Source organism: Lutra lutra, chromosome 3 (assembly GCF_902655055.1).
Source record: "Lutra lutra chromosome 3, mLutLut1.2, whole genome shotgun sequence".
NCBI classification, from domain to species: domain Eukaryota; kingdom Metazoa; phylum Chordata; class Mammalia; order Carnivora; family Mustelidae; genus Lutra; species Lutra lutra.
In genome coordinates, this window is record NC_062280.1 from 36,689,156 (window position 1) to 36,713,200 (window position 24,045).

Genomic DNA, 24,045 nt, shown 5'->3' on the forward strand with positions numbered 1-24,045 from the left:
TTTGTTAATTTGCTTGCACTGCATGTATTTATTACCACGGTTTGGGTGCTGTGCTGGAGAGCTTCCAAATCTGCCCTTCTAGCTCTGGTCTTTACCCTGTTGCTTCAGGCAGCTGGTTTATCTGGATACACATATGGGCTTTCTTGATTCCTGGCTTCCATTTGGGTAGTTGTTGGGGAGCATTGTCAGTGGCTCAGAGAAAGAAAGGAAAGAGGGAGAGGTTAAAATATTTACATTCTTCTTCCCTGTGGGATTTCTTGTATCCTTTCTGCATCCTTCCAATGAAGGTCAGTCTCCCATCAAGTAGCCCTCTTTCTTTTAAGGTTACTGACCTCTTATTCTCCTCCTCCCTTCACTGCCAATGGGTAGGGTTGGGCCCTGCTGTTACTAATTTGGGGTACTGTACTCATGATTTCCTTATGGCCTCTGTGCTTTGTAAATAGTCTATTAAACTTTTTTCAAATTTCCCAAATTGAGTATGCCACCTGTTTTCTATGGCAAGCTTGACTAATAAATATGCTTTTAGAATATTTTAGGTTCTGTCAGTGGCTATTATGATTGCAATTCTAAAGTGGATTAGCACTAGAATAAGGAAAAAATATTCTGGCAATTTCATGGGTTTATTGTGTTGACTGATATGTAATTTTATTATAAAATAAATGATGTGTGGTTTTGAGCATTATCGGTGTGTTTATTGAACACACTATGGCACAACCCATTTTTTTAAGCATTGGGAATTCAGAAGTACATGAGACATGTGCAGTAATTTAAATATGAGGCAGTAATGAATCTCATGTGAGAGGTACAAAGTGCTATAGAAGTTTGGAGGAGGGAGATTATTTTATCAAGAAGACTTTGGTTCTGTCTGTAGCAGGAAAGAAGGGAGACTCATAGTTCCTGTGTTCTTGAGGAGACCTCTGCTTTCTAGCCTTGCTCACTTTATTGTACCATAACCCACCTCTGAAAGTAGTAATAACTAATACTAATTAAAGTTCACTATATATACCTGTTGTGGAGTGGAAAACACCTATTAACTTATTTAACCCTTCCACCATCCCTGTGAAGCAGCTGCTATTATTAAACAGAGTTGGAATTCAAATTCAGGCTGTCTGGTTCCCTAGTCTAGGCTCTGAACTACCCAGCCATCCCATTATTCTATAATTAGAGCTGATTATCCACCTCCCTCAAAGAGATTATCAAAACTAATTACGTCATGAGTGCAGCTCTTGATGATGGTGACTTTTCGGATCATTCTTGCTCCCCAGTGGTGTTTCTGGTCCCCTAGCTGCATGTTTCTCATGCAAATAGTTTATCAACTGCTGTGGCTTCTTGTTGCAGTTATATACCTTTGAGGCCCCTCATTCATTATAGATTTTAGCATTTTACTTAGTGTCTTTTCTACTAGTGTTAATCATTTCTGCCAATCTTAGTATCTGCATGGATAATCTGGCCTCCTAATTCCTTGACTTCTTAACCTCTAATAACCCTGCATCTTATTTTAGATTTTTTATTTATCAGTAATTGAATCACCTCTCAGTTTCAAGCATCCTGTTCTCTGAGCACCTCCACTTTTTTCTTTCCAGCTCATTCCCTCTAATTTCTAACTCCTAGCAACTTTGGTACAACCTGAGGCTAAACTTCTTTGTTGTCCATCATCCTCACCATATCTTTGTTTTTCTCACTTTAGATTCCTTAGTCTGTTATAACCATTCCTCTTTAATTTTTGTTGTATTTTACCTTGGTTAAAGCCAATACTTGACTACTTTCTACCTAGATAGCCCGATGAGGCTGAAGGGAAACACACAACTTTGATGACTGGTTTCATTTTAGTATTCACGACCACATACCTCAGTACTGCTTGCTGTGTTAGTAATTCACTCTCCTATTCTCCTTTAACTTTAAAAAACTGTCCCTTTTCAGTTGATAGTATTTATTATTTTACTAACAAAACAAAAAAAGAGAACTTTATACGTTTCTATCAAAAAATCTATAAACCTGAAAGAGCAGTTTTAGTAGAATGGTTGTAACAGAAGCCAGCTCTTCAGGAACTAAAATGTGAATGGGTCTTAAAGATTTAGAGACTGACAGTTTCCCACATGTGTCCCTGGAACACTTTCTCTCAAATGAATCTTGCCCAATAATAGGCTGAGACTACATAATTTTAAGAAATACTGAAAACTGTATGTAGTGTATATATATGGAAAGGAAGTTTCCATTTGCTGGCCTAGATTTTAATAAAGCATTGGTTTTCAATCCTTGGCCTATTCCCTAGTTACCCAAAGGGCTTGCTGAGATACATGGCTGGGCACCACCTCTTGAGGTCCTGATTTCTTAGCTCTTGATTGGGTCCTGAAAGTTTACCTTTACAAGTTCTTAGGTGATGTTGATGCTGCTGGTCCAGGGAGTTAGAGAGTGTTGTGTTGTGTTATGTTTTGTTCTTTTTTTTTTTTTTTTAAGATTCATCTATTTCTTTTTAGAGACCGAGGACATGAGCTGGGGGAGGGGCAGTGAGAGAGGGAGAGATAGAATCCAGAAGCAGACTCCCTGCTGAGCACAGAGCCTGACTTGGAGCTCTAATCCCAGGTCCCTGAGGAGACCTGAGCCCAAAACCAAGAGATGGGGATGCTTAACCTACTGAGCCACCCAGGTCCCCCTAGGGAATGCATTTTGAGAGCAACTTCACTTAGGTATGAAGGTCCAAATTTAACTGATAAGAGTGGCAGTTACAGTTAGGATTTTGAGCAATATAGAAGATAGTTATTGTGGGCTAACAGTCAGAAATAAGAACTGACTAACATTAAGGGGCTTTGATAGTGAGATATTGTGAATTTGTAGTGGACCAAAGCAGCTAGTTTTAATGATTTTTCCAGTCTAAGAGCAGGAGCAGGACCATAGCAGTTAGTACAGAATTGTGAGTAGCAGGGCCGAACAGGCTGCTGATGCCAGATATCTATAAAGTTTACCATCAAGTACTTCATCTTTATATTACCATGACAAGTGCCAAGACAGTAACTTGATCTTTCTTCAGCCCATCTTCTTTTTATTTATTTGTGTATTTGTTATTTATTCACTATTTGTTTGTAGTTTAAAAAATTGTATATAGTAGTTAATGGGGATTTTTGGAATGTAAAGACTAAATGTTGTAAAGTGTCCTGAACTAATTGTATCAATTACAGTTAATAATTCTTTGGCTTTGGACAAATGATTGCCATGTCTCTTTTTTTCTCATCTGGGAATTTTTAAGGTAGAAGAATTAGAAACTTCCAGTCCCCCTTTATATATGTAATTGTAAAGCTACAGCATCTTTCAAAATTACATTTTTGGAGAATCATTAGCCAGGTTTCTGACTAAGGAGAGTCCCCATGTGGTTCCTTTTAAGTTGTTAAATAGTTTTTGGAGAAACTGACCCTCTACAGGGTTGATACTATTTCTGGCAGTAAGTTGCATCACCATTTCTGGGGGTCTGCACTTCTTGGGCTTTGCCACTGAAAAATTTTTATAATGATACTGTGTCTTAGCCTAGCACTTAACATGTGTCAGCTAGACTGCCTTAATGATGGTATAGTATCTGTATTAAGCCTGGAGTAGGAGGGAACCACAAGAAAGTTTGTCTTGAAACATGCTTGGGGTACAGATAGAGGAAAAGGGTGTGTCCTTTTTCTTTTCTTTCTCCCTTACTCACTTCAGTGAACAGGATAAGATTGAGAGGTGTGCTACTGCTTTTCATTCCAATTCCTCAAATCTTTGTTGGGCTCTTTGAAGCTAGATACTATGTTCCCTTCACAGTGTCATAATTGGTTATTTTTTTAAATAATGTAATTTTGGGAACTTGTGGACTAGTTCCTTATACTTTTACTGAAGAATAATTAATTACAATAACTTGTGCGTGTTTAAACTATACAGTTTTGATGAATTTTGATATATGTGAAGCTATCACTATAGTGACAAGACAACATACATTTTCATTATCCTGAAGAGTTTTTTTGTGCCCATTTGTAATGTATCTGCTGATCTGCTTTCTGTTACTATTGATAAGTTTATGTTTTCTGAAATAGAAATGAATGGAATCATACAGTTTGTACTTTAGAGGGGGAGGTCTGGCTTCTCAGTCAGCATGATTTTCTTGAGGTTGATTCATGTAGTTGGCCTGTATCAATAATTTACTCCTTTTAATTACTAAATAGTATCCTACTTGGGTATTCCAAAATTGATCTATTCTACTTGTTGATGAACATTTTGGGTTGTTTCCGCTTTGGAGTAGAACTGTAAAACAGCTTTGAACATTGTATGCATATCTGAGTGTGGACATGTGTTTTTTATATTTGTTGGGTAAATACTTAGAAGTGGGATGGCTGGGTCATCTGATAGGTAGGAATATATTTAACTTTTAAGAAACTGTCAACAGTCTTCCAAAGTGGTTGTACCATTTTAACATTTTTGAGAGTTCCAGTTGTTCCACTTTGTTACCAACAACACATGATATGGTTAATCTTTTTATTTTTAGCCATCTAGTGGTATCTATGGGTGTCTGTGGAGTCTTGGTGTTTTAATTTTCTGTATGACTAGTGATTTGGGGCTGCTTATTAGTGATATGTGTGTCTTCTATGAAGTGTCTGTTCAGCTTCTCTGCCCACTCTTACAAGTTTTTTATAATTGAGTTTTAAGAATTATTAAATGTATTTTGGATTCATGTTCTTTTAGGTTCTTAACACATTTTGCCAACACTTTTTATCAGTTGGTGCCTTTCCTTTTCATTTTTTCTTTTAAGTTTTATGAAAGAGCAATAGTTGTAAATTTTGAAGTCCTCCTTATCAGTTTATTCTTTATACTTCTCTTTTTGTGTTGTATATGAGTTCTGCATCATTTCATTTCTGTAGTTTTTCTAAAAAGTTAAATATATCTTAGATTCTTACTTTTTAGCCATTAGGGGTAAGAAAGCATAGGAGGTAATTATAAAGCTAGAGTTGTATCTGCCTTGTATTTTTGTTATTGTTATTGTACTTTAATTATTTATGATTCTAGTACTTTATATTTGGGTTTTTTTTTTTTTTTTTGGTTAATTTTCTTTTTTTTTTTAAATTAATCTCTGCATCCAACATGGGGCTTGAACTTACGACCCTGAGATCATGAGTCACATGATCTAGAGGCATCTGGGTGGCATAGTTGGTTAAGTGTCTGACTCTTGGTTTTGGCTGTGGTTGTGATCTCAGGTCGTGGGATTGAGCCTCATGTCGGGCTCCATGCTCAATGCTGAATCTGCTTAAGACTCTTTCTTCCTCTCCCTCTGCGCCCCCACTCCCTGCCGCTGTTCAAGCATATGCATGCGCTCTCTTTCTCTCTCAAATAAATAGATAAATCTTTTTTTAAAATAAGAGTCACATGCTCTACTGACTGAAACCAGCTGGGCACCCCTTTTTTGGTTGATTTTTAAATCTGTCAAAGATCCATGAAATTGCTGCTGATCTAATTCCTCTGTTTTATGGGGTGAAGGAACAGAGGTTTATAAAAGTAACAACTTTGCTCAGGGCTTACAGTTTATGGCTGTTTCAAGACCAAAAAGTCCCAGATCCCCTCAAATCCCATTTCATTAGTTGTTTCCCTGTGAGGTGTTAATTTTTTATACCGTTGCTAAGATTTTATTGCATATTGAAATATATTAAAATAAATTTACTTCATTCGTTGCTTCATTTTTCTTTGTGATAAATATTCTCATTGAAAGCAGTGGTATTAAGTAGGTTAGCTTTCTGAAAGAATCCTAATTTTCCCTTAAAATTTCATTAAGATGTTGAATTTAACACTTTTGTTTTTTTAATTCTTTCCAAAGGTCTGTAAACAGATTTGGCTAGGATTATTTGATGATAGATCTTCAGCAATTCCAGACTTCAGGGATCCACAAAAAGTGAAAGAGTTCCTACAAGAAAAGTATGAAAAGAAAAGATGGTGAGTGAATAGTTTGTATTTAGAGCAAAGGCTCCCAAATTCACATTAATTATGGGTAAGATTAATCTGAAAACAAAGGAAGGAAATTCAGGTAGATAGGAAATGAGGAAATAGGTGTGCAGGTAGATTGATCCTTATTATATTCTGGCATTTTATTGGATTTGGTTTCTAAAAGCCTTGACTTCTACTTAAGTCACCTCTGCCAGACAGTGGCTTGTTGCTTATCCCCAGGCCTCCTACCATTTTTTGGAAAGTTAGGGATCCTTCCTTCTAATCATTCTGTAGTCCTAGTAGCTTCTCAAGACATTCTAGTTTTATACAGCCTCTTTCTTAAAATCATCATTCGTCGTTCATTTAGCAAGTATTTAGCATCTTTTATATACTAAGCACTATGCTAAAGCTCTTGTGTAGTAATCCATCCACTTAATTGCATTTTGCAGTTAAGTTTTTGCTCAAAATATCCTCACTTCTCACCCAAGAAATCATCTTACTACCTGGTTAAGAAGGGAGCCTTTATGCTCCCCTCACTAAATCCATCAGATGTTAATTTTTAAAAAGAAACTAGAACAGGTTGAACGTGTGGCTGGTAAAGCCCTTTAAAAAGAAGAGCAGGAAATAGGTCTATAAAACTAGTATTCACCTACTCCGGAATCATCATATTTAGCTATATTAACACAATTCAGTTTACTAAGACTCTTTATTATTGGTATATATTTCTTTCTTGGGGAGTTAAAAGAAGATTAATGAGAGAGTCACAACTAGGGGGAATAGATAAGGAGGAAGTAAATGGTTTCTTGTTTCCCTGAGGAGCTGTATTTTAACCCAGGGGATCCTAAGGGAGTACTTGCTATGGTTCATGTGTGGCATATCTCTACTTTTATTCAGTGAGCACAGTAGAAAGAAGTGGCTTTGATTTGTGTGCTCTGTGAACTTTGAATTCTTATTGTTCTCTAGAGGAGACTACTTTTTGCAAGGCAAGATTAGCCATAGCCAGGGCTATATTCAGCAGCACTAGATATGTTCAGTATGAATGGAGATAAAAACATACCAGTACAATTTTAAAGATTCTATTTATTTACTTGAGAGAGGGAGTGAGAGAGCATGAGATGGGGCGAGGAGCAGAGAGAGAAGCAGATTGCACACCAAGCAGGGAATCTGATCTTGAACTTGATCTTGGGACTCCGGGATCATGACCTGAGCTAAAGGCAGATGTTTAACCAACTGAGCCACCCAGGCACCCCTATACTAGTAAAATTTTAGATCAAGAAAGAAGAAAATCTTTGAGGGTGGACTAATAGTAAAAACATGGTGGCATGAATGATTCTTAAAATGAAGTGTATATTTATCCTTCTATCATTTTAGCTCTTAATTTCCAAGACCTTGTAACCTGTAGTTAGACCTTTCTCCTTGCATAGCTATAGCCTAATTTTGATTTTTTCCCAACAGTTTTACCAACTCAGAAAGTTAGTTTGAATAGAACTTAGATGGGATTTCAGATGGTTTATCTTTAAGCAGCAAAAGAAAAGTGTGCATTAGTAAGAGTTAATAGATTTAAAACCATTGATTCCCTTCTTGTGTTTTATGATGATGATAATAAAATTATTAATTCAGACCGTAACCCAAATAACGGTTAACCTCAAATAATTGTAATTCATGTTACTTTTTCTGTCCTGAGAAACAGGGTGGTAATGACAAGAATAAAACAAATACACAGTTGAAAGATGGGCACCTATACCCTAGATGGGCCAGGCCCTGTGCATTTTAAACTCACACTTCTGCATCCCTAGGACAATGTAATGAGAGAGCAGTGCAGTGGGTTTTTAACATGACATAAGCACTAGCCAAATGCAGTCTCTCTAAAAATCCTCACTGTACTTAACACCTTGAGGTTATTGTCTTAAATCTGAAGGGGTTTTGAAATTGACCAGTTTTCAAACTCACTTCCTATGCTACACAAGCCTGGTTGCTTTACTTTTAGTCAGGTGAGTGTTTTGAACCAAATAGGTATTATCTGGTTGTATCCTTTGATGAGATTTGACTGTATTCAAAAATTGATATCAGTGAATACACCAAATTACGGAAAAGCATAACTTCCTGTTTCCATTTTCATATCACATCTGTCTCATTTATTGGGAAAGCAGTTGTATTGTTTGTCATTGTCATATAATTTGGTAAGAGCTAACAATTATATAGCTAATAAACCTGTACCAGAAACTGTTCTAAGTATTTACAAATGTTAACTCAGTTAAACCTCCTAGCAACTATATCTCCATTTTATAGATGAAAATTGGAGGCACAAAAGGTGAAGTAGTTTGCCCTAGGTTTTATAGCTGTTGAGTGGTGGAGCTGGGATTAGAACTCTGTCTCTAGAACATATAGATGCTCTTAACCACTGTGTTTTCCCGTGTCCCCCGAGTAATATTGGGGGTATGAGTGGGGAGAAGGGTAGGGTGGGACAGAACCTAGAAGTAGAACTATAGTTCTCACATGATCCCAGCCCTGGAGATTAGCATTGGCAGTGTTTGGGCATTATGTTCTTACTGCCTCTTTTTCCTGTCTTTATGCTCTTCCTCCTGTAAATCTTGTATTTACATGACTGAGAACAAACCTGAAAGACCTGTCTTAGGGAAGTCTTAGGGACATCTTTCCATGTTAGAACAAGAGTAGCTATGTAAGTCTTAGGGACATCTTTCCATGTTAGAACAAGAGTAGCTATGTAAGTCTTAGGGACATCTTTCCATGTTAGAACAAGAGTAGCTATGTAGCATTTTATTATACAGATGTTAACATAACCCCTTTAAGTATTTTTCTCCTGATGAATGTTTGATATGTGGCCAGTTTTTTGAAATTATAAAAAGAGCTGATAACATGCATGCACGTGTATCTGTGTTACTTATCCATTAATCCCAAGGAAACGTTTCTGGAAGTTGTATTTCTGGGACACAGAGCATACTTATCTATATATTTTAATAGGAAATAACAAAATTCATAAAATTTATGCTTAGAGCAAATGTGAATGATATTTTAATTTGCATTTTTGAGTTTTACAAGTATTTTTCATTTCTTTTGTCTCCATTTGTGAATTGTTTCTGCTTATTTAAAAATTACGTTGTTATTCTCCTAGATACGTAATAGACTTTTATATTTTAGACTGTTAACTGTAATATAATAAATGTTTTCCCATTCTTCTGCTCTCTTCCGAAATGTTATTTATGATCTTTTGATAGTTTAGTTTTTAAAAATTAAAGAGTTTTAACTGTTCATCATGAAGATTAACTGTAGGTTATCTTTTTTTTTAAAAAAACAGTATTTTATTTATTTTCTTAGAAAAATTATAAGTAAATAATTGAAACAAAATTTGTAGTTAGTCTTTATTACCCTTTCTGAGTATTTCAATTAAATACAGTCTGGAGCTAGCAATTCTAAGAGGGTTTTGAAATAAGGTTAATGTTGAAGTAGTCTCATAAAAAATGATAATTAAGTCTATCATTTTTAAGCATAGTATTCCCTACATTTTTTAAGTTAACTACCTACTTAATTTTTCATATGTTTTAGGTATGTCCCTCCAGAACAAGCCAAAGTGGTGGCATCAGTTCATGCATCTATTTCAGGGTCCTCTGCCAGTAGCACAAGCAGCACACCTGAGGTCAAACCACTGAAGTCTCTTTTAGGAGATTCAGCACCAGCACTGCACTTAAATAAGGGCACACCTAGTCAGGTGAGTAGTCTTAAGTCTTTGTAGAGGCTTCTACTTAAGGAGATTAATGAGTATCATGAATCTGAGAATTCTTTAAGACAGTAGCATAAACTTATATGCCAATAGCATTCTGTCCTAAAGGTTTATAATAAGTTAAAAGAACCTTGGTTAAGTGGTTGAAAAGTGCATATTTTTATTCCCTTTTGCTACTGCAAATTAGAGTTTCTTTGAATGCTCCACAGGTTTGTAAAGATATACAGGAATGTTGTTAATAGCTAGCTGTCATATAACATACATTTAGTAAAACATGTGTGTATGGTGACCATCATTGTTAGAGCAGAATAGTCTCTGCAGTGGACTTTCACAAGAAGGAATTTCTTTCTTTTTTTTTTTTAAAGATTTCACTTATCTATTTGACAGACAGAGATCACAAGTAGGTAGAGAGGCAGGCAGAGAGAGAGGAAGGGAAGCAGGCTCCCTGCTGAGCAGAGAGCCCGACGAGGGACTCAATCCCAGGACCCTGAGATCATGACCTGAGCCAAAGGCAGCGGCTTAACCCACTGAGCCACCCAGGCGCCCACAAGAAGCAATTTCTTAAGCAGTAGAATTTTCTCCCTGCCTGATGGTGAAGTATGTTTATCATTGAAACACAGATGGCTTTGCTTTATATGCCTTATTTTATTTTATTTTATTTTATTTAAGATTTTATTTATTTATTTGACAGAGATCACAAGTAGGCAGAGAAGCAGGCAGAGAGAGAGGAAGGGAAGCAGGCTCCCTGCAGAGTAGAGAACCTGATGCGGGGCTCGATCCCAGGACCCTGGGATCATGACCTGAGCCGAAGGCAGAGGCTTTAACCCACTGAGCCACCCAGGCGCCCCTATATACTTTATTTTAAAAAACTAAACAGACCGAAGTCTTTTCATAACTTGGTAAAGTTTGTGTTTCTGCACTTTATTAGAATTGATTCAGCTATGACAGATTCATTCCTGTCTGGCTTACAACATCTGTCCTATGTAAGAGTGGTTCTGAGGTGTAGTACTATTTGAATTAAAGCCTGCTGTTTTTAATAATGCACACTTGGGCATCTGGATAAAATTACAGTTTTCACAAGAGGTTGGAGTAAAAAATAATTGTACTCTTCCCATCATATAAAGGAGATGTTTTGTGAAAGTCTCATCACTGTGCTCTTAGCAGTAAGTCTGTCTTGTGTTAGAAGGTGTAACAACTGTTGTAATACAGTATGTCTTTGCCTTTGACTTTGCACTTAGAATTGAGAGAGAATTTGGGAATAGATGTTGAAAATATCAAAAGTATTCAAGACTACAAGTAAAAGATTATGTAATCTTTAAAACTGTGTTTTAAACGTGGTGAATTGGAAATAGTGTTATAAAAATGTACCTGAACTGACCAGAAGCTCTTTATAGTTAATATGTGGTTTATAGTCCCCAGTTGTAGGTCGCTCTCAAGTGCAGCAGCAGGAAAAGAAGCAGTTTGACCTTTTAAGTGATCTTGGCTCGGACATCTTTGCTGCTCCAGCACCTCAGTCAACAGCTACAGCCAATTTTGCTAACTTTGCACATTTCAACAGTCATGCAGGTATGTGTTTTTTCTCCAACAGTTTTTTGCCAGACACATGTATATAGCACCAAGAAACATCCATTCTTTTTAAAACTTAAATATCAGTAAATGTGTTACATTGAGGGGGTGGGCCTCATAGCTATTGAGGTATAATATGTAGCCATTGTGCTTTTTTTTCCCCCCAAAGATTTTATTTATTTATTTGACAGAGAGAGAGAAAGCATGCACAAGCAGGGGGAGTGGCAGGCAGAGGGAGAGGGAGAAGCAGGCTCCCTGCAGAGCAGGGGAAGCTGGACGTGGGACTTCATCCCAGGACTCTGGAATCATGATCTGAGCTGAAGGCAGTGGCTTAACCAACTAAGCCACCCAGGCGCCCCAGCCGTGGTGCTTTTTTAATCACAGAAGAGATTATACCTAATGTCAGACAGATAGTGACATGACCTCTTTCCAGAGAAAAATGGGAAAAGACTTTTTAATGTATTTTTTTACCCTTTTAATATTTTTATTTAATAATAATTTTTTTGCGAAAATTGCGAATATTCAAAAGCAGATATTTATAACCCTTGTGTACTCATTGCTTATGCCTAATCTGATTTCATTTGTCATTCTATTCATTTCCTTTTCTTACATTATTTTGAAGCAATTTTAGACATACTGGTTGATCCCTGAATATTTTATATATATCTGTAAAACAGAAGAACTTTGTTAAACATAACCACAGTAGTGTTACCACTCCCTAACTAGTAATAATAATACTTATTATTATTCATTAGTCACTGTTCAGATTTTCCATTCCAGTTCAGAGACACACACACACTCACACACACAAACACACAGAGGTTATTCAGATAAGGTTTACACACTGTAGTTGTGACATGCATCACATAGCCTGTGGGTTCTTCCTCCATCTCATTTTTCTCCACTGTTATTTGTTGAAGAAATCAGGTTATTTGTCCTGCAGACTATTTAGTTGATTTTACTCTGAATTTGTTGATTGCACCACTGTGGGTTCTCTTGACAGGTTCTTTTCTCTGTATTCTCTCTAAATTGATAATTGGTTCTAAATATATGATCCGTTACAGGTTATATTTTTGGAGGGGTGCAAACTTGGTATTTACAGTTTAAGAGGCACATACTAATGATTATTTCTGTTTTTGTAAGGTGAGCTGTTGATGCTCTGTCCCTGGGTCCATTATGCAAAATGTTGATATTCTAAATTTATCATTATTTCATTTATAAGCTGAAATATTTCTTTAAAAATCTTTGGTTACCCAGTGGTATAATTTGTATAGGAAAGTTAATATATAATTAATTCTGACCAGTCATATATCAGAATGGTTGAAGCCCCACCATATTTTAATGATGATCTGTTTTTTGTTTCATATCATTATGGATTCATAGATTTAACGTTTGCTGCATCTCAAATCTGTTGTCATTATTGTCTTTATTGATGTTCATATTATCCTGTTTTTAGAGTAGCAGTATCTTCAGGTTGGCTCTAGAAGATACAACTTCTTTTTTATTCCCAGACTTAACATGTTTGTTACAAAGAGTTAAATGAACTTCAATGGAAATTAGAAATTATGGAGTTTTGTTTTGTAAATGAATATATAAACATTGCAGTTACCTAGGTAATATTTAAAAGTTGATTATTAAAGTATAGATGTAGTTATTTGTGCCTTTCTAATTGTAATAGTAAATAACTGTAATGGACAATGAATGGCATATTGTAGTGAAAAGAAATAGGCTTTGGATTCAGAATGAGTCTTTAGAGTTGTTTCTTAATGCTTCCTTCTACATTTTTTAAAAAAATAAGTTCTGATGTAAATGGTCTCAAAGCCTACATTGTATTTATATCAGAGATATGCGTGAAATAATCTTTTGATTGCCAGTAAGCTTTGTGTGTGTCATAGAAAGTTTACCTGTTTGCATTTGTGAGTGGTTGAGTAAGCAACAAAACGAATGTGGAACACTAAAATTAAGAATTGATTTAGTCATTTTGTAGCCGTTTTATTTGATTATTTGAAACTTTGCTTTATATTTTTGCATGTATGTTTAGTGTATTAGCTCATTTTTTTTTTAAGATTTTATTCATTTATTTGACAGAGATCACAAGCAGGCAGAGAGGCAGGCAGAGAGAGAGAGAGAGAGAGAGGAGGAAGCAGGCTCCCTGCGGAGCAGAGAGCCAGATGCGGGACTTGATCCCAGGACCCTGAGATCATGACCTGAGCCGAAGGCAGAGGCTTAACCCACTGAGCCACCCAGGCGCCCTTAGCTCATGTTTTTTACTGTTTCTTTGTCACTGATTTTCATAACTTCAATTAAATAATCAAGAAAAATTCAAGACTATCTTTCTAAAACTTTTTCACTATTTTGTGAGCATAGCAGAAACTAGCACTTAACAGAATTGATTTCCTACTTGTATTTTAGAACTTATTTTACCTTCTTTTATTTACCTGTGAGATTGTGATGCCGTCCCTTCTTTTTAATTTGACGGTCTGGCTTATATAGTTGGATAATAATGGTATGAAGTGTAACACACACACACACATATATGTATACATATGTATATATATGTTTTATATATATATATATATATATATATATATATATATACACACACACACACACACACACACATACACACACCCAAAATGTACTGTTTAAGGTAGTTCAAAAAATTATGGAAAAGCTGCTCTTCACCCACATTTCTTTTTAGCCAGCATTAAAAGAGTTTTTGTTTTAAATATTAATGAGGAAAAATAAGTATTAATGAAAGTATTTTCTAAGGGCCTGCTACAGAAAGAAATTATGGTGTAATTTATGTATGTTTGCTTTAAAAAGGGATCCTAGGATGAAGAGGATATCTTTCTCAGCAAAGTTTATACTGAGAAGGGTAAGAAATCAGGGAGCTTAAGATGTTGGGGCTGTGGTAGGTGAGCCCCCAGCTCTCTGTTGCCACCTGTTGCTTTTGAATGCTGGCAAAAGGAGTTAAAGAATCTAAGAATATAGAGTGAAACCTTCTGTAATTCATGAATAGTTTGCATTTATTTCAATTTTATACTTACTGAAATACAATTTGGTGTGACTGATAAGTAACTACCAATTTCTTTTGTAAATTTTCAGTTTATTTCATGTTTCCCTTGTGTTTTTGTCTTTAAATGCAATTTGTGAATATTCACCATTCAGGGAATTAATGCTATATTCTTCCAGGTAGCCTTGTTAGCCAAAAATAGGTAGCCAGAAATAGTTATGCAGGCCAGTGCAGCTCCACAAGCTGCTTTGTACCATGATTCCACTCATAGCATCAATAACTCCTTTAAAATGCTCTTTGAAAATAATAGCTATTATTTAATTGTAGAATATGTTTAAAAAAAAAAAAGAAATGTGTAATTTTATCAGACTGATAGAAGATAGATCTTAACTATTTTGTCTCTTTTCCACATGTGGTAGAAACAGTAGGAAAGATGAGTCTGTGAGGATATAGTTTAATAACCACGTCAATTAGGTCAGGTTGCCTAAGAGGAATAGTTTTTTAGCCTGGAGTTCTTATTTACAAATATACTCTCAAATCACCTTTTTTTTTTTTAAACTCCATTTGATCCCAGGAGAATAAAATATATACACATACTACAAGAGGAAGCTAAGAAAATTAATAATTTATTTCCTCTTTTTCCATTCTGTCCTTTCCCCTAGCCTTTACAAGAACCCTGAATCTTTACTTTTCCATGTATGGTCCACAAATGTCAAATTATTGATAACTGAGTTGTCACCCTGAAATTTTCTTTTCTTCTTTTTTTTTTTTTTTCTTTTTTAAGATTTTATTTATTTATTTGACAGAGATCACAAGTAGGCAGAGAAGCAGGCAGAGAGTGAGGAGGAAGCAGGCTACCTGCGAAGCAGAGAGGCCTATGCGGGGCTCGATCCAAGGACCCTGGGATCATGACCTGAGCCGAAGGCAGAGGCTTTAACCCACTGAGCCACCCAGGCGCCCCGAAATTTTCGTGTTTTTAAAAAAAAAGTTTTAAGATTTATTTGAGAGAGAGATGTGCAAGTGAGCAGGTGTGCAGCGGGTGGAGGGAGAGGAGGGTGAGCATCCTCAAGCAGACTCTCCCAAGGGATCATGACCTGAGCCAAAAGCTGAGTTGGACACTCAACCAACTGAGTTACCCAGGCACCTCTTTAAAAATTTTTAAGGTGAAAATTTTCTCCTGTACAGATTGATATGACAAATGGAACTTTTAACAGCAAATGATAATTATTTAAATATGCCAATCTAGTTAGCATTATTTTATAGGGAAACCTGTTATGTTTGCAGATAGTTTAATGGCTTAAAAGCCAGACATCTTCATCCGAACATTCTGGTTGACATGGTATGTGAGGATGTATATCAGTGTTGTGGTTATTGCTGTGTTCAGGAAAAGTCAACTTCTACAGAAGTACTTGTGCAGTTAGAAACGTAATTAACTTACAGAATTTAATAGTTATTTTGCTTGGTAATAAACATACCACAAACTTATGAACTATAAACTGTCATTGATTTTTGTCACACCTTGTACTAGGGGTGTTAAACTTCATTGTCTTGCCACCCAGTTAACACGAGTAATACAATGAAGGAACCACGTGCAAAGGGGGATGTTCTAATCCCCTGTTGCCACATGGATTCACAGGCTCAGGATTACTAGATACACTGAATTTCTTTTAAGAGAAGCAAGAAAGTTACTTATTTAATGTGAAATGTTCTCTTTCTAAGTGTTGAGGTTGAAAAATTTAAATGTGTAGGTGAAACAAATTCAGCTGAATTTGATGAAGGCAGTCCGTTTCTACTCTGGTCTCTGTTTATCTTCCTTTCTCCTGAGTACCCCTCTTTCACGAGATGAAAGACAGTTTTCAACAAGGTTCAGGTTCATTAACTTTAGTGCCTTAAATTCTTAAACTGAGATTACTTCTTTGTGGTCTTTGAGATAAGATTATATTTAAAAAGCATATTTCCTGTTTTGTCACATTCTGTTCAATTTATATTTCTTTGTATAGAGATTGCTTGAGGTTCCAGATAGTAAATTTTGTATTATTGAATTTATTAGTGTTTATTTTCCAAAATTGTGGTTTTTAAAATTTCATTCTATGCTACTTAACAATTTTAAAAGTTACTATAACCAGTTGTTGAAGACACTGAGTATATTCAATGTCTCCATATAGAAACTGAAAGAAGCATTACAAAGTCCTGCTTTGCTTTAATGAATAGGTATTTGATTAATGTGTTTGGTGCTCTGTTTGGAAAACATCAGTGTTTATAAATGTGATAAAGTAGACTTGACTAACAAATTGGATTATGTTGAACTATTTGTTTCCTGATGAGTTTCAAATGTGTTAAATGTATATTTTCCCTATAATGGTCTAAATATAAGTTAACTGTAGAATATATATTATTGTAGACTACATACTCATATATATTAGAGGTTATAAGTGATGAACCAGCTTAGGGACCTAATTCCTTTTTCTCCAAGGTATAGATCCATTTCATTTACTCTCAAATGAACAACTAGGTTGTTCAAAAAACTTAGAACTTGTCTTTTGAAATATAACCTACTCTAAATTTGAGAACTTCCTGTACCATATTCTTTTATTCTTTTGGTTGATAGTTGTATTATTTATAAGTTAAATATTCGACTTCTTTGGTCTTTTAGTAGAACTTTCCTCTTCTGGGCCTAGTATTCCAAAGTTATTAAAAATTAATTCCTGTTGTCTTATAAATTATAGAATCATATGCTGAATTTGTAGTCATACTGCTGGATTTGCAAGTACAGGCCATTTACTGAATCCTATTGTTTTGCTAGTGAAAAAACTGGTTGAGGGAAAAAAGCAGTTGAGGGACTTGTCCAAGGCTATACAGGTTTTTTTTTAAGATTTTATTTATTTATTTGACAGAGATCACAAGCAGGCAGAGAGGCAGGCAGAGAGAGAGAGAGGGAAGCAGGCTCCCCACTGAGCAGAGAGCCTGAATTGGGGCTTGATCCCAGGACTCTGAGATCATGACCTGAGCTGAAGGGAGAGGCTTAACCCACTGAGCCACTGAGGTGCCCCAAGGCTGTACAGTTTTTATGTTAAGATGGAATTCTCTGATTATTTTAGATTGCCTTTTCACACGCTTATTTGGTTATACTAAGTGGTAACTGGGTTTAAACTTATATTTATGATTTAAACTTGTGTACATATTTCTTCTAAAATATTTTTCAATACATTGATCTTTTATTTATAACTTATTAGTTTATCTTTCATTGTATTTATTTTTGGGAAAGTAAAATATCAGCCTTTAAAGAAATTGAATTTTATCATGTGAAGTAGAAATAATAACAAAAAGACTTCAGAGTATCCAGAAAATGCAAAATTTATTTTGTTATGTAATAAGCAGCCTTTTAATTTAGATACCACTGTGTAATGTTTGAGAGCTAGGACAAATGTGTTTAAAAAAGATTTTTCGGGCGCCTGGGTGGCTCAGTTGGTTAAGCAACTGCCTTCGGCTCAGGTCATGATCCCGGAGTCCTGGGATCGAGTCCCACATCGGGCTCCCAGCTCTATGGGGAGTCTGCTTCTCCCTCTGACCTCCCCTCTCATGCTCTCTCTCTGTCTCTCAAATAAATAAATTAAAAAAAAAAAAAAGATTTTTCAAGAACAGAGTGTGAGTAGTGATATGTATATATAGCATAGTACTTCTACCTGTCAGACGTGCTAGATGTGAGGACATAGGAAGGGAAGTGGCTCGGGTGTCCAGTAAAAAGAGGTCTACTTTAGGTGCATTTCCCCCTGCTGCAGTCATACCCTTTCAGATAGACACAAAAGAGTAATTACATAAAATGCTGTAAGTTTTCCTGATTATCTTCCTAGGATAATGTTTTACTTTGTTAGTAGAAAATTTCTTATTTAGTAACTTTTTGGGGGTTTGTGTAAGTTAGAATACAATTTTATTGCAAAAGGTTAGTAAACTCAGGCAAGCAAAGGAGAAAATGATAACCAATCTGGAAATTCACTACTTTGGGTAATGAAAATACAGATTTTCCGTGCATGTGATACCATGCTGACAAAATTGGCAAATGAAAATATATTTGGAATTTATTTAACCTATTTATCTTACTTACTTTGTGATAAGCATTTTTTAATAGAACTACATATTCTATGTGATTTTTTTTTTTTTTTAATGGCTGCCTTATATTTCTGCAGTGTTCTGTAGTATAGTTAAGTGATCCTGCATTATTGGCCATTTGAGTTTTTGATTTTTTTCATTATTATAAAACACATGTTGTTTAACTGTTAGATATAGCCATACTCATTTACAAGATTTTTTCTACAGGAACTTCCTTGAAGTGATACTGCCTGCAAAGGATTTAAAGTGGCTGACTTTTACTATGTTGATGGCATTTAACCTTTATCTTTTGGGCATGCTTTTCATTCTTCCCACTTAACATTCCCTTTCCTGCATACCAGCCACTTCTCATTATATTCTCTAAAAAAATCTTATTCAACATCCATTTTAGTCTTTAAAAAAAACCTTTTGTATTATTTTACTTAGCTACATATTTTAAGTTTAGAGAAGCCTAAAAATTTGCTCTTTTTTTGTTGATGACCTGTGGGAAGATACCAGTTGGGTCTTTTTCACTGAGTCTGAGGTACACTAATGTCATAAATTTTACTATTTTCATCAATTCTCAAATTTTAATATATGTGAAGAATGGCAGGCTTTTAACAGAATATGAATATCTTTGATTTGTTTGGCAATCGTGTCCCTGTTATACATTCAGTTTTTTTATTTTTATATGCCATGGTGTAAAATAGTTGTAAGCTTAGAGAAAAACCCGGAAGAATATTAAAGGAATTTAACCTTCTTTGTATCATTATTTTAGATTCACATAGCTGATGAGTCACTTACTATCATTTTAAATCTGAATTTCCCAGAGTGTAATCTATAATCTTACATCTGTGTTTACATTGCTGTAATTCATGTATTTAATGCTTTTAGAGTTTCCTTTAATAGAATCACTTTTATTGTACTATTCTTGAGGTTGTTCAAAGTGTATTGTGTATGTACACATTTATTGTTAATACAAAGTGAGGAAATTTTGGGATACCTTTTAATGAATTGCTTGAAAGTAGGATTTACGATTTGATTTCTAAATGAATTCTCTTTAAAGTGAGTTGTGAGACAGAAACTTCACAAAATTTCATTCGTCATATTTTTCATTTATAATTTTCATATACATTAACATATATTGTTCCTTACCATTTACAGCTCAGAATTCTGCAAATGCAGATTTTGCAAACTTTGATGCATTTGGACAGTCTAGTGGTTCGAGTAATTTTGGAGGTTTCCCCACAGCGAGTCACTCTCCTTTTCAGCCCCAAACTACAGGTAGAGCTTCTGTGGCATTATGCTTCAATGTTTACTTTAAAACACAAAACTCTAGATATAGTTTGAAGAATTATTCTGAACTTAAATTCTATAATCCTTACAAAGCTCTGGGGAAACCTGAAATCTTTATTTTTTTCCATCTTCATTTTGTTTGTTTGTTTCGTTTTGTTTTAAATTATCTGGTGTGTTGTCTAATTCAGTGTCTACTCTTTTCCTTTTCCTGCATATGAATCTCCCTTAAATTTCTTTATGCACAGGAGCAGTACAGAGATAAAAATTTGTTAGAATCTCAGGCCACATTGATTTAGGCTCTGAATAAAGGAAGCTAATGGTTTGCTTCCATAGATAGAAAAATATAAGCAATTTTCAGGGCAGCAAGCTTGAGAAGATAAATACTAGTAGTCAAAAGGAGACCATTGAACAATCACTCTAATCAGACTGGAAATAGTTTTCTGTGCAGGAATTGGTCTTTAAACGTTGAGTACTCTCATAAAATGTATTGTTTTCAGAATCTCATTGAACCCTCCTTTAGATTTTTGGCTGATTATTTTTCTTTCAACTTTTAACTCTGTGTATTGTCTTAAAGCTTTTTCTTTCATTTTTCTTTTTTTTCCCCTTTAAATTCCATCATTTACATAATTTCTGGCTGTCCAGCATTTAGAATGCTTTCATCTAGCTGCAGTTTTGGTGAATTTACTTCAGCTTTTCCTCTCCAGGCTTCCAACAGTAAGTTCTGTTGTCAAGTAGGCATCTTTTACTAATTTGTATGTTTTATGTTTCATGGATTTTTTTCAATTATAGAATGTTACTCATCTTTTAATGATAATCATTCTGAAATTCTCACTTTTATTCTCTTTTCACTATTACTAAACTCAGACTTAGAGAACACAATAGTATATAAAAAAAGAGTTGACTTATTGAGTTTTTAATGATTTGAAGTAAATTTCATCAAATTTTGAAAGCTTAGTATTATGTACTTTGTTCACCAGCTACTTGTAACAGATCACAGTGTTAAATATCAACACACATTAGTTAGTTTTGATTGAAAACAACTCGAGTTTAATTCCTGAAAGATATTTTATCAGTGTAAATTTTACAATGTCTGTAATACTACTTGATGGAAAAGCGTGTTCTCTTTTTTCAATAGAACTGTATCTTTCTGTTTTTTAGAGTATCTGTAATTGTGCTTTGCTATCATTTAATATTTAACTGTATATACTATTTTGATTGCTGAAACTAATATGTAGGTGTAAAGAACTAATACCAACAGTGTAGCATCAAAAGCATAGAATGAAATAGTCTGGCTTTAATCTTTTCATAGTACTTTAGAGAAGTCTCTAGAGGACAGAACAGTCTTTAAATTCTTAGCAGGCTATATGCAGTAATGACCATTAGGTGAATTGTGATCTATAAATTAAAAAATTGGTATGATATTTAGATTATGCATTGTATACTATAATTTTTATTCTTTGAACTATATAATAGGGCATGATTTTACTGAGGACAACCATGCTATTATATGTACATTAAATTATTATGTGGAATTAAATATTAGCTCTTCAAGTAAAATAAGCCTAAAGCTCAAAGACCACATTTTAAGAAATTGTGGATCAAAATAGTACATCTTAAACATTTTAAATCTGTACCCTGGGATTTGTTTCAACCATGTCTCTATTGGAGCTATAAGAACTTATAGTATAAGATACTTTGCATCTTGCTTATGGAGACTGTTCAGGGAGAACTAGTAAAAAGAGATAGTACATAGATAACTGAATAGTCTATAAAGTAACTGAGTTTAAAACCCAGTAGCATGGAGTTACTCTTCTATGAATTATAGTCTTCACTTCAGTGTAGATAATTAATACACAGTAACTTGCTACCCTACATGTTTCCATGGCCTTTGAAAACGTAGTTTCCCAAATTATGAAAAGTCATACATAGATGATTAAAGTTAAATGTCATTTGCCAATAAGATTGCTTGTAGAACACTTAATTAAGGAAGAAGTCACATAATCTATCAAAGGATTTGGGGAGAAGTCTAGAAATTTTAAGTGTTTTGTTTATTCTGTTACAGGTGGAAGTGCTGGATCAGTAAATGCTAATTTTGCTCATTTTGATAACTTCCCCAAATCCTCCAGTGCTGATTTTGGAACCTTCAGTACTTCCCAGAGTCATCAAACAGCATCAGCTGTTAGTAAAGTTTCAACGAACAAAGCTGGTCTACAGACTACGGACAAATATGCAGCACTTGCTAATTTAGACAATATCTTCAGTGCTGGGCAAGGTATTAAGCTTTAAACAAAATAAATACAAATTTGTATATTAAACAGTCCTCTACATTTGGTTGTATTTATTATAATTTAAGGTCACTGTGCTTTTCATAGTTGTGAAGAAATTTTGTCTGTACTAGAAGTTCATGAGTATTTACCATAATCCAATAATAGGCCTTTTGGAAGTCCTAGAAACTATTTGTAAGCTTCTAATTTTAAAAGAAATTAAATGACAAAATTTAATTTTGTCTTAGCATGCTTCACTGTTAGAAGGCCGTGGAGGACCAACAAATCCTATTAGTAATGCTGACTGGAGGGTTATGTGGTGGTTTTTGTAGTATATTTATTTTGGACTATTTTTGCTGTTAATATTTTGGTATTTAAAAACAAAACAACTAAACCCATTATTTTTACAGTATATACGTATAGCTGGTTTTGATCTTATGGCCAGTATTTTGCCTCTCAAAATGCATAGTGTGGTAGAGCACAGCAGAGGTCTGCTTTTGGACTAGAGTCTGCATCCTGATCTATCTCTGACCATGCTTTCTCATCTCCAGAATGAGGGTAGTAATAGCATTGAACTTTTTATGTGTTGTTGTATCTCATTCGCTTAGGACAGTGCCTGGCGCATGGTAAGTGCTATTGGGAATGTTTCCTTTTATTACTGTCTCTAATTTTTTCATGGACAACCCTGGGAAAATGATATTATTAATGAGTTGTTCACATTGAGTCTAGCATTTTATAAATTTGAATATTCACTTGAATGAGAATCACCTGTTTTGGAGATGTTAATGTAGCACTTTGAGAATTTGTTCTTTATACATAAGCTAGACATGTTATTGTTACAGTGTTCATTTTTGTTACAGAAACAGTATTTTTTCTCTACCACAGTGGTATGTGTAGCAATTAATCTTGTCCAGTGGTTTCTAGGTAGTTTATTAGATAAAACTATGGAGTTCTATCCATTTATTTGCTTAGCTTTAAATCAGCTTTAAATTTACACGTGTTTCATGGCAAATGTGGTTGATAAATTGTAAGCATAACTTAAAATTTCAGTGTAATTTGTTTTTGTTCATTTATAGGTGGTGATCAGGGGAGTGGCTTTGGGACCACAGGTAAAGCTCCTGTTGGTTCTGTGGTTTCAGTTCCCACTCAGTCAAGTGCATCCTCAGACAAATATGCAGCCCTGGCAGAACTAGACAGCGTTTTCAGCTCTGCAGCCACTTCCAGTAATGCATATACTTCCACAAGTAATGCTAGCAGGTACCTTGTCTCAGTCAGTGTTCCTGCTTCGTGTTGTTATCTTTTTTTCCGACTCTGAATAATAATGTTAAATAATGACTGGTGACATATTTTTTAAATTCTTGAATATTTTTATAGTTTGCAGAAACTGAGTTTAATTTGCTAATTCAAATATCCTTGAGTGATTGTCATTTTATCTTTTTATTTAATCAAAGGTTTTGTTACTTTTCTTTCTTGAGCACAAAAGTTATAGTTGAGGGTATGTACACATTTCAGAGTGAGGAGTTATATATAGATTTATTTATACTGAGCAGAGAATCCATTTAGAAAATTATATACTTTTAAGGTACAGTTTTTAGTCATGAAGACTAAACACTGAAAGTAACATGTTGTAGCTTTAGTTGTAAGTAAATATTTTTAGAAATGTTTGCAAGAGAACCCAAGATCCAATTCTGTATCTCATCAGTATCCTACTAGTATTAACACATAGACATACCATTAACTGTGTTCAAATATATCTGATGTGAGGGTATTTTTGGCAGCAGGAAGTCTTAACACATTTTAACAGCAAAAAAGCTTTAAAAACTCTTCTAGTTGTAACTTACATTTCTAAAAGAAAACAGATGCAGAAGTACAGGTGACTTACCACACAGTGCTTTATCCATCTCTTTGTTTTCCATCCTACAGATTGTCTCTTCTTCTGTTACCTGAGTAGCTTTTTGTTTCCCTTCAGCACCTTTTCTAGAGAGAAATGGGAAGATTGTAACACTAACTACTTGGATTCTCCAGTAATTAATTTTCTATAAAGCAGGAAAACTGAATCCAGAAAGTAAAGTTTAGAGTATTTATATATATCCTGTTTCATTAGGATGTTTGTGTTAGACATAAGAAATAGTGACCTATAGCAAAGT

The 24,045-nt window shown here is 34.8% G+C and overlaps 1 protein-coding gene across 10 annotated transcripts in view; it reads left to right on the plus strand.

Moving 5' to 3' along the window:
* Positions 1–24,045, plus strand: part of AGFG1 (ArfGAP with FG repeats 1) — an 81,386-nt gene that overhangs the window by 39,171 nt on the left and 18,170 nt on the right. For 4 of the 10 annotated variants that reach the window (XM_047721192.1, XM_047721191.1, XM_047721194.1 and 1 more), the window contains exons 3-9: positions 5,825–5,940; positions 9,496–9,658; positions 11,083–11,236; positions 19,503–19,622; positions 20,277–20,348; positions 21,697–21,906; positions 22,975–23,155. In XM_047721192.1, coding sequence (XP_047577148.1) covers positions 5,825–5,940; positions 9,496–9,658; positions 11,083–11,236; positions 19,503–19,622; positions 20,277–20,348; positions 21,697–21,906; positions 22,975–23,155 — 1,016 coding nt within the window. The remainder of the gene's footprint in view (positions 1–5,824; positions 5,941–9,495; positions 9,659–11,082; positions 11,237–19,502; positions 19,623–20,276; positions 20,349–21,696; positions 21,907–22,974; positions 23,156–24,045) is intronic. The other 6 variants (XM_047721196.1, XM_047721199.1, XM_047721197.1 and 3 more) reach the window with 3 other exon arrangements.